At 39.5% G+C, this 11197-nt stretch overlaps 1 protein-coding gene across 4 annotated transcripts in view; it reads left to right on the top strand.

The window, feature by feature from the left end:
- Positions 1–10539, top strand: part of ano3 (anoctamin 3) — a 32455-nt gene extending 21916 nt beyond the window's left edge. For 3 of the 4 annotated variants that reach the window (XM_020625301.1, XM_020625310.1, XM_020625320.1), the window contains 14 exons: positions 1209–1343; positions 1867–1973; positions 3240–3295; positions 3395–3516; positions 3791–3925; positions 4037–4133; positions 4612–4672; positions 6454–6536; positions 6720–6860; positions 7498–7662; positions 7860–7896; positions 8021–8132; positions 8429–8486; positions 10285–10539. In XM_020625301.1, coding sequence (XP_020480957.1) covers positions 1209–1343; positions 1867–1973; positions 3240–3295; positions 3395–3516; positions 3791–3925; positions 4037–4133; positions 4612–4672; positions 6454–6536; positions 6720–6860; positions 7498–7662; positions 7860–7896; positions 8021–8132; positions 8429–8486; positions 10285–10497 — 1522 coding nt within the window. In that variant the 3' untranslated portion in view covers positions 10498–10539. The remainder of the gene's footprint in view (positions 1–1208; positions 1344–1866; positions 1974–3239; positions 3296–3394; positions 3517–3790; positions 3926–4036; positions 4134–4611; positions 4673–6453; positions 6537–6719; positions 6861–7497; positions 7663–7859; positions 7897–8020; positions 8133–8428; positions 8487–10284) is intronic. The other variant, XM_020625327.1, reaches the window with a different exon arrangement.
- Positions 10540–11197: the final 658 nt, after the last annotated feature.

Consider the following 11197-nt stretch of genomic DNA (forward strand, 5'->3'; position numbering starts at 1 on the left):
AAAGGGTTTGTAATACATACCAGCTGACAAATGGATTTCGTGTACAAGTAAAGGTAAGACCATAAACTTTTATTATTTCTAGTTAGAAATAAGCTCAATTGGAATAAATTTTAACCTCAAATTAAATATGGGTCACGTTTGTGTGAAGAATGCTGATATGAGATATAAAACATAACGCATTGTCTGTTAACAGACAGTTTGTCAATTTATATTATCTATTGGTAAATCTGACTGTAAAAGAGTCAGTGCCTCACCAGCTGCCAACCTCACCGCATGTCACTGTACTTGATGATAAAGATTAGTATAGTGTAACTGTATTGTATCAAGCTATTTATCTTCAATACATTATTGACAGACTGTTATTAACAGAAGATCTTAAAGATAATATGGATACAGAAAGAATATTTTTTTATTCCACATTTACAGACTATATACATATTAATGGTCATGCTTGGAGTACCCACACAGAGCAGAAAAAAATCACAGACAAGAATCACTCGCCCACCTGTCCAACTGAGAACAAAGCACATTTATATCTTGTGAGAGTGATCGTGTGAAGAATGAGAACTATTTTGTTTTCCACAGAGCTCCTTCAGTCTTTCACTGAGGTATTGTTCTCAAATGAAAACTAAATCGGCTGTACTGTGTGTTTACTAATGGCCTGTCACTAACTCGTGTCCTGGTAAAGCTGAACGAATGGGCTGTGTGTAGGTGGTGACAGCTTGGTAGTTTGATATCGTTACACTTTGTACACTACCTGTCGCCTTCACAATATTTATAAATGCTCTCTGTGCCATTCCCCTAGCCATTCCCATTTATTTTCATTCGGTCCACATCATGGCAGCAGCCACACAAACTACTCAGACCTCTACTGGAAATCTGGAGAAGCAGTGAGCAAATCTTAAACTGTTGCTTTTTAATCATGTCAGCAGGTTTTAAATGGATGCTGGTGTCGGCCAGTCCAGCAATTTGGTTGGATCTCTGGACATTTTGTACAGGCATTTATGGTCCTTAGAGGATGATATGTAACAGCTTTGGTGAACCCTTAACTTTTTAGATTAAAATGTCACTATCCAGTATTTTGGTTTATGTCAAAATACCTGCAAAATGATGCAAAGTTGTCAGGATCTTGTTAGGAGCCACTGGTCCACATGGAAGTAAACAATCTTCATGCTAATCTGTGCCATTAATCCTGTTTCTCGATGCAGCAGGTTGCATCTGAGATGCCGTCAGATAAAAAGCTGGCTTCCCAGAAATCCCATGAAGCTGGACAAAGAGGCCTTGCCTGACCTGGAGGGAACAGACTGCTACACAGCCCCCTTTAGCAGAGCGCGCATGCATCAGTAAGGAACACATATGTAAACTGTATACATCCAGTCATACTGTACACACATCCCACATGTAGAAACTCACACAAGTGTTCAGTGTCAGCTGATATTCACCCCGTTCTGTATACCTAGTTTTGTCTCTTCCCCATTCATTCATGTCCTGAATTCTGCATGTCAGACTTTGAGCCTAAACTCAAAATCAAGAAGCTGATCATAAATAAGATATCAAAATACAGCAGCAAATGAAATAATGACAGTTCTATCCTGTTCCTTCTTGCTTTTTTCATTTTCAAAGCTTGTGTTTGATGAAGGCATCTAATCTCATCTGTCACTGAATCATTTCCACTTTTCGTTTGCTGGTCAGCCTTGATGGTTTTTTTAAGAAATAATGATGCTGGGATAAACAACTCTACAACCCGTATTGAGTTTTAATCCCACTGTTACTGGGTCGGCTCTCATTAAGGGCCTCAGCAGGATGATGCTGATATACTGTTACATAATGAATCACTAAAGGACTGTGCTGTTATTTTCCTCCCAGCTTCACTATCAACAACAGAGAAACCTTCTTCTCAAATTCCACCAGAAACAGAATAGTCCATCACGTCCTGCAGCGCACAAAGTACGAAGATGGAAAATCAAAGATGGGTAAGGAACTGTACTTGCTTTTTTCTTCTCCTCACATATTACATTTATTTCTGACAGTGTCACATTACTGGACTTCATAGCTGATTTATATATAACAATGTACATATGCCTACCATAATAACCTATTTAGGCCTATTTATTTACTGAGAATGGGAGTCTACATATCGAAAGTTTCTGTTTTCATCTTTGGTGATTTTATAGCACTATTCACTAGCGACTTTAGTATTACACTTAGAATCAGGCCTAAATGATTTTTTGCCAATTAGTGGCAAAGGAACAAAGGATGCACAGTGAATCCAATAAAATGCATTTAATTTCTGTTGTATATTTGTATTTTTCTACAGATTAGTTTGTGATTATATTACCTCTAAACTGACAATGTCCTGTTAATTTGACTTCAGAGAGTGCTAGAAGGGTAATGGGGTAACCTGTGCCTTTGTCTGTTGTTCTGCTGTAAGATCATTTAAATGTGGGCTGCTGCTGTGCTGTTGGCATTTGTGTGACTTGTGTCTGAGCCCTCGTCTCCTCCTGGCTGTTGTTTTTTGGTATCGGCAGTTACCAAGCTTTCTATCTTGTTTGACTGCTGCCAACATGTGCTGATTAAAGTTTGGTTTTGAAGGGCTGAAGCAGATTTCACTTCAGTGTTTTAATGTTGTTGGCCACTCTGCTTTCCAACACATAAGATCAGCTTTGTCATTAGAGTGGAAAATCCTTTTCAAATCCAGCTCTTACTATCTACAGTTTCAGGCGGGGGATGACAATGGAATCTAGTCGCATGGGGGCTGGAGCCAATCCCAGCTGACACTGGGTGAGAGGCGGGGTCCACCCTGGACAGGTCGCCAGTCTATCACAGAGCTGACACATAGACAAACGACCACACCCACACTCACTCCTACAGTCACCAGTCAACCTAAGCTGCATGTCTTTGGTCTGTGGGAGGAAGCCAGAGTACCCAGAGAGAACCCACGCAGGCACAGGGAGAACATGCAAACTCCACACAGAAAGGCCCCGGATTGGACCAAGTAATTATGGCTCTGCAAAAATGGAAGATGTTTTTTGAAATTCTAACCTGAGTGTTTCAACCCTCTAATGTGCTTGTCTGATACAGCTTGTCAGTTACATAATGACTTTGGAAATGTGGGGTTAAATCATTCTCTCACTGGACCCCTCTCTGAATTACAACCGGTACTGAGTTTTTAATGTGGTGTCCTTGTGCTGTTCTAACATGTGCATCTCTGACATGACACAGTTTATCTTCCACTGTAGGTATCAACCGGTTATTGGGCAACAACACATACGAGGCTGCTTTTCCTCCACATGAGGTACTTGGATTTGTTTTCAGAAGCTGCAGAGATTCACAAATTGTCAACGAATAAAATTCCTCCTGTAATGTGAATCGCTCTGATCCTTTGTCTTGTCAGGGTGGTTACAAGAGCCGGCACCCAATTAAGACACATGGTGCCCAGAACCACAGACATCTTCTGTATGAGCGTTGGGCCCGCTGGGGGATATGGTACAAATACCAACCTCTGGACCTCATCAGGTGATCAACTTTACCGAAGCAGCTATGAAAGAAGTGTCTTGCTCAAGGGCACCTTGACAGCTGCTGTTTAGGAAGCTTATATAGTTATTGATTCATTTCCCACTGCTTCATCATACTGTGTGACCTTTAAATCCAGCAGCTGCCCTTTTTATTAGACCATCACAGCCACCTCACAGGACTCTATCTACAGCCACAGCTGCACTCTAAATGAACTTAGCCAGGTTTAATTAATAGTCAACACAGTGGTAAACACTGACCTCTGTCTCTCTCCCAGGCGATACTTTGGTGAGAAAATTGGTCTTTACTTTGCGTGGTTGGGCTGGTACACCGGCATGTTGATCCCTGCTGCCCTGGTTGGCGTTCTCGTCTTCCTCTATGGTCTCTTTACTATGGACTCTAGTCAAGTTAGGTAAGTTCATACAATCAGCATACCATTTAAGGCCTGCCATATACTCTGTTGCCTTGTCATTAAGGTAGGTTGTTGTTGTCTTTTACTGAACCTTGATTCATTGTCTCCCAGTAAAGAGATTTGTGAAGCCAACACTACCATCATGTGTCCTATGTGTGAGGAAACCTGTGAGCCATGGACGCTGAGTGATAGTTGTGTCTATGCAAAGGTCAGTACAGATTTGTCATTCATCACAGCTTTTCATTATTTTAGTTTTTCAGCCTCTTCTAGCTCATTGCAACATTTTTATATTCAGAATCCGCATGACCTCATAAACTAGAGCTGTCATTCAAAGTGTCTTTGAATTTGTCACAATTTCTTTCTTTTTTTTATATTGCAAACACTTTTAAATAAAGATGTATTTGAAGCCTATTTAATTCAGTTTTCATTAAATATACTGCATATAAACAAAAAAATAATATCACCAATATTTTGTTTATAATCTTTTTTGGAAACACCATAGACTCATTCACATATTTGTCTGTCAGTTGTTAAGCTAGAACCAGAAGCCGGGATAGCTTAGCCTAAAATGGGAAACAGGGAAACGGCTAGCCTGGCTCTGCCAGCTGTTGAAATGGTCAGAATTCTCTCTCATCTGTGTCAGGAAGGACTCCTCATGCCAGCCCTTAATGTGACTGTGTTTCTAGGTTACCCATCTGTTTGACAACGGCGGGACTGTGTTCTTTGCTATCTTCATGGCTATTTGGGGTAGGTGTGTGTGTGCTTGTCCATTTTCCTGATTTTAAGAGCACTTGTTTTAGCTACATCAACAGTGTGCCAGTGCTCCAGCTTCCACTCTCCACTCAACTCCCCCAAACACATTAAGCTTTTCAACTGAGGATTCGATATATATACATCCTATGTAGTACAAATACAGGAGATCTTCATTCTGTCACTGAACAAATCATGGTCAGGTTTCTCTGACTGCATGTCTGCACACACACTTCCTGCCCTGCTATAATTAGTCAGATAATTAACCATTACTCCAGAGAGAGATGGTACCATTCAGCTGTAAAGGTTGTAGAACTGCATGATAGCTATATATTGCAGCTGGGGTTTCCACAGCTGTAATATATGTGTAATGTAGAGTGTAAGCGTTACTGTGCAGCCTCTGGCCCAGATCCATCTATCTGCCAACCTGGTAAATAATCATCTACGCCCAGAGAGAACATTTGGCACATTCGGTTCTCTGTTTGGGCTAAATGGAGCCCAAGGAGAGCTCCAAGAGAGGTCCAGCCAGCCTAACTGAGGCCTGTAAGCACTGACTCCTGCATGAAGGCTTTTAGCAGTGTGGACCACAGTAGCAGTACTGTGCCAGAGCACACTCTAGATCTATTGTATATGTGTGTGTGTGTGTGTGTGTGTGAAAGAGATAGAAAAACTGTTTAGCTCAAGGGACCAAATGTAGGCACCTGAAAAGGCTGCTCTTCTCTCTCTTTAAACAAAAGTGGGTCGAGCTATATTAAACATCTTTAACTGCAAAGCTGGTCTGACTGAGCATTCACATTCTAGTGAATCTTAAGGCCACAAGTCCTTTGTGTGTCCTGAATTTATCTTTATCAATGGGATCATTTTGTTTAGCTTTAACCAGCTTAACAAAAAACACATATAGGACTGCAATTAACAGCTATGTTTAGGATGAATGTTTTGGTCTAAAAAAATCTTCAGATGTATAAATCACAAATAAGAACTGTGTTAAATCTGCACAGCACTGATCAAATCCTCGTGTCAGTTTTCATTAGAAGTTTGTGCAGCTGCTTCAGGATCGTCTATATATTATAATCTATGTCTAATGAAAACTGACAGTAGGGCTGGATCAGTGGTGTAGTCTTACATTGTGCTGTCCATCATATATCACACTTGGCTCCACTTTTCTTTTCCACTGACTCTGAGGTCCATTTCCCACTACGTTTGCAAATTCTTTAACTTATATTGAGCCACAAAAATGTAAATTCGGATGCATGTCTGCAGTGTACTGTAGCCTTTCTAAAAGCCTCTTTTTTTTAGTGCTATGCAATAAACCAGAATACATGCAAAGTCTTGAAACAAAAAAGATTGCAAACATTTTTTCTGGTGTCGTGTGCAGCTCAAGTCACAACAGGATCTGAAACGATGTGTTCAGAGAGAATTCTGACCACATAAAGCTTTACTACTGAAGTGTTTCAACAAAATGGATCTCATCTGACAAAGACTGAATTTGGGGGTGACACATTGTACTGAACAAGTAAAACCTGTTTGCTGTTGCCACATTTCTGTAACTTCACCATAAAACAAAGCAATGTGAAAGGATGGCTGTGATCAGTTTCTGTAAGAGGCCGTGGACATTACTGCAGGCTGTGTTTCACTCAGGATATCTGAACCTGATGTCTGGTTCTGCATTATCGCCACAGTAAATGATCTTCTGCAGTTAGATGATCATCATTTATACTATGTTACATACTGTATCAAAGTCAATCAATAATGTGATTGATTCCTGACTCCCTCTGCAGCAACAGTCTTCCTAGAGTTCTGGAAAAGGAGGAGGGCAGAACTGACTTACGACTGGGATCTCATTGACTGGGAGGAGGAAGAGGTACATCAGCAACATGCTCAAATACTGAAGATCTGATACGGTTTGATCACCTCACAGTTTTAGCCTGTGTTCATGCAGTAAATGTGACACTGCTCACATGATATAGAAATAAATGTTATTACTTCAGTCGGCAGATACAGCCACAGTTCAAAAGTTCTTACTGGAATTTGTGTTTTTAATCAGGAGGAGCTGCGGCCTCAATTTGAGGCCAAGTACTCCAGAGTGGAGAGAGTCAACCCCATCTCTGGCAAGCCTGAGCCTTTCCAGCCCTTCTCAGACAAACTCAGCCGGCTCATGGTGTCAGTGTCTGGAATATTCTTCATGGTAAACCCTTTGATCTTCAAATAATCAACCCTTCTGGGATTCAGGCTGAGAATGAGCTCACCCTTGTTTTGTGTACCACCACCTTTAGAGCAGGGTGATGTGTTAGTAGTAGTGTAAGATCTCCCCCTGCTGGACAAAGAATGTATCAGACTCACTTTATTGTCAAACTATACACACAGAGTGCAGCAAGAAGAAATTACGTTTCCTTTGGCTCTGTATAAAAAAACTAGACTAACAGTATGTCCATGATAAACAAACCTATATAGATAAATAAAATAATTTGTGAAATAATTAAAGATGGAGAGAATAAATAGTTAAGCCATATAGATGTAGATTACACCACATATAGGTCTGTTTCATTGTCCACTGCACATGTCCATGATGTATTGTCATAGTCCAGTTTAGTCAAAGGAATGTTCAAGGTAGCTGGAGTTTAAAAGGGTTTAGCCTTTTTTTTTTGATGTCCTCACTTTTGTTGATTACATCTGAATGAGTTTTTTTGTTCATATGGATAGATAATTGTTTCTTAATCAGTAAGTTTTTTCCTTTTTTGCTGCACTGTTCCACCTGTTCCTAATCACACTGCTGTGTTTAAACTCATTCACCATCCTCTCTTCTCTGGTTCCTTCTCGCTTAGATTTCCCTCGTTCTGACGGCCGTGTTTGCTGTGGTGGTTTTCCGTCTCATTGTGATGGAGAAGTTTGCTTCCTTCAACTGGAAGTTTGTGAAGAAAAACTGGCAGTTTGCCACTTCTGGCACTGGTGTCTGCATCAACTTTATGATCATCATGTCTCTCAACGTGGTGGGTGTCTGGACAAGATTCATCTGGCATGTTTACATATTCTGTCCAACAAATGTGTCATGAAATATTTATTTACAACTTTGTTCCAGGAATTATAACATCTACAGCCAAAAAGATTCCTGTTTGCCTCTTTCCCAAGATCATTAGCTTCTTCAACCTTTTCTTGTCGATGTTTAACACTGCTCATGTCTTGTCAGGTGTATGAAAAGGTGGCCTATCTGCTGACTAATTTAGGTGAGCATTGTCAGTATGCTGCATGCATTTATACAGTAGCTTCATTATCTCTCACTTCTCAGATGCTTGGCCTGCATTTACTGTCTATCCTGTACATGACCACAACCCGTTTCTGCCTTTTTAGAGCATCCACGGACAGAGTCTGAGTGGGAGAACAGTTTTGCTCTGAAGATGTTTCTGTTCCAGTTTGTAAATCTGAACAGCTCCACATTTTACATTGCTTTCTTTCTTGGAAGGTAGGCCGGCTGCCATGAACTCCATAGTTCCTGTTTACAGTGAATTTAATGAGGGACTGTGCAAAGATGTCTTGTTTCAAACTCCTTCATAAGAAAATCTGCCAAGACTCCTTCCTTTTCTTTCCTCGCTGTAGTTATTTTTGGCCCTTGTATTTCAACATTTACAACTATGCTGCCTAGAAATGCGACTAATCGGACATGATAGGCAGAGTTATGTGTCATTTGTCTGCTTAGTGTTTATTAGTTTTTCTCTAGATGCATTTCACAGCTAATGTTGCCATTGTCCATTTGTTCAGGTTTGCTGGCAGGCCTGGAAAATACAATAAACTCTTTAATCGATGGAGACTGGAGGAGGTGAGTGCAATCAGGTGTGCGTATATGACTACACTTTATGACATGGATATTAATATTCAATACCTCTGGCACACTAGAACAGTGGTTAGCGTTGTTGCCTCACAGCAAGAAGATTCTGGGTTTGAGCCTGGGTCAATCCGGGGCCTTTCTGTATGGAGTTTGCATGTTCTCCCTGTTCCTGTGTGGGTTCTCTCCGGTCCACAGACATGCAGCTTAGGTTGACTGGTGACTAATCAGATAAGGGAAGCAAGGGACTCTTGGACTTTTGAGTTAATTCAAACTTATTGTCTAATGTCAGAAGTCTGAGTTCAAGATGTAAATGGTCTTGTACTTGTATAGCACTTTTCTATGCATTGTAGTACACTCAAAGCACCATAGTTTTTACCCATTCACTCATTTACACTCCCAAGCACTCACACATTCACACAGTGGTGATATTACCAGGAGCAACTCAGGGTTCAGTGTCTTGCTCAAGGACACTTTGACATGTGGACTGGAGAAGCCAGGAACTGAACCGCCAACCTTCCAGTTAGGAGATGAACCACTCTACATCCACTGCCGCCATCACTGTGTTACTGTGTGTGTGAATAAGGGAAAATTCTTCTTTACGGTTTGTTTGTTGTTATAAAAGTACTGCATATGTGCAGTCCGTTTTATGATGTATTACTGTATTATGAATTAAGCCATCTGGAGTACATACAATAGTTCAAATTAGCCAGATATTTATACACAATTATAAATAAGGTTCTGAAATGGGAAATTCCATAATAAATAACAATGATCACTATACTTTTTAATATTTTATTTTTATACTAGTACTTTTGTACTTTTACTTAAGTAAAAATTTTAATGCATGAATTCAATTCTAGAAAGAGTATTTCTATACTGTAGTAACTTTATTAAGTAGACTATCTGAGTACTTCTTCCACCACTGATAAAAACCTCCAAAACAATCACTTAGTTGAAATCAACACATTTCTAAATCACTTTGGACAAAATTGAATATTATAACCCCAATTACACAATGTAAGCCCGGATAAGTTTAATTTACTTGAAAAATTTGAGGAAACCAGTTACGTTAAAAATTAAGTAATGTGTAATGAAAACCTGAGTGAATTTAACTTAAAAATTTGAGTTGCCAAGTTCAATCAACTTAAAAACCTTTATAATAACCTCTTTGCCCTGTTATTCCACTTGGAAACGTAAGTTCAATGCACTAAATTCCAAGTTGATTTAACTTAAAATCTTAAAACACTTAAAATATGTAAATAAAAATGCAAAACTATTCTTTTTCTGTTTTATTTCAATTTAGAACAAGAAATTCAAGAACATATTTTACATAAAACAACATGAAAGTATAGCAACATAATGCCTTTGCTATTTTAAGAAATGCACTTGTTGGTGCTTCAGCATGTGAACATTGTAACCATCACTATCTCAGTATCACATCAAAACTCCGGTCTGATAGGGTACACTGAACTCTTTGGTCTGCTCATCTATCAGTCTGTGGAAACTTAGTTGACAAAGTTTTGAACAAATGAACAATGATGTGAGCTCCCCTTCTGATGCTACTGCCAACAAGTCATAAAACATGCACTCCAAGCAGTGCACAACAGTTTTCGATCTTATACTAAGTGTAACATTACAAACTATGCACTGAAATCTGGAACAGTAGTTTAACTATTCAGAACTGTTTTACACTGAAAGTTGATTTTTTTTAAAGTTTGAATTTTGGGCACCAGCTCACTTCTACCCAGTTTGAGTATTACCTGCTGAATAAAGCGTGTTTTTCGTGCAGATCATAGATCAGTCCAAAAAGGACATAGAAGGCCTGAAGCAGGTTGGCCAGTTCATTCATCACCACATTCCCTTCCAAGATGATGCCCAACCTGGATGGGTTGAGCTGAGGATTTTCTTGATCAACACTGTACAGGTCCTTGTCAGTTGCATCATAATAGAGAAAAAAAAAACTGACTGGCAAGGAGAGAACATAATTATGCCTTTTGGATAACGCTGTTATCCACCAAAAGGTACCTGAATATTTATAATGAAAAACATCACCGCACTGAAAGTAATTATTAAAAAAAAAAAAAGATAATACTGGTATTAAATTGACTTTTCATCAACTGCCATAATTACATCTGTACATTACATGTACTGTTTGCAACACCTCTCTCTTCCACTCTGTACTCTTTACTCTCCACAAAAATAAATAAGTGAGAATCCAAGATTATCTCTGTTAATTTGAGCCCATTCACACATTTGTGGTGAAATCTTTTCATTTTCTGCTGTCATAATTAAACGAAATGTCACTTTCGGGTTTTCCCATTTAGGGGGTCGCCACATGTTGACATTTGGCACATGTTTTACGCCGGATGCCTTTCCTGACGCAATTCTGACTGGAACCCGGGCTGCAGGCAAAAGCGCTGCATCTTAACCACTACCAGGGACGGCTTGTGTCCTAACTCAATAATGCAGATATTCAAAACTGTTTTTAGTTAAAATTTATTAGGTGATAAAAACAGAAGTCTGGGAAACACCAGATACTGATTAAATGATTCTGAAAATTAGCAGCAGGCAGTCCTCATTAATAGCCTAAATTAGAGGAAAAAAAAAGGTTAATAACTATACACCTGCAAGATGTACAACAAATTAAGTTTCTTACAGTGCAGGCTGGCCGGTGAGACCTCTTTTCACCAAACAGGCCCATC

This window comes from Monopterus albus, unplaced genomic scaffold (assembly GCF_001952655.1).
Source record: "Monopterus albus unplaced genomic scaffold, M_albus_1.0 scaffold7.1, whole genome shotgun sequence".
Taxonomy (NCBI): Eukaryota; Metazoa; Chordata; class Actinopteri; order Synbranchiformes; family Synbranchidae; genus Monopterus; species Monopterus albus.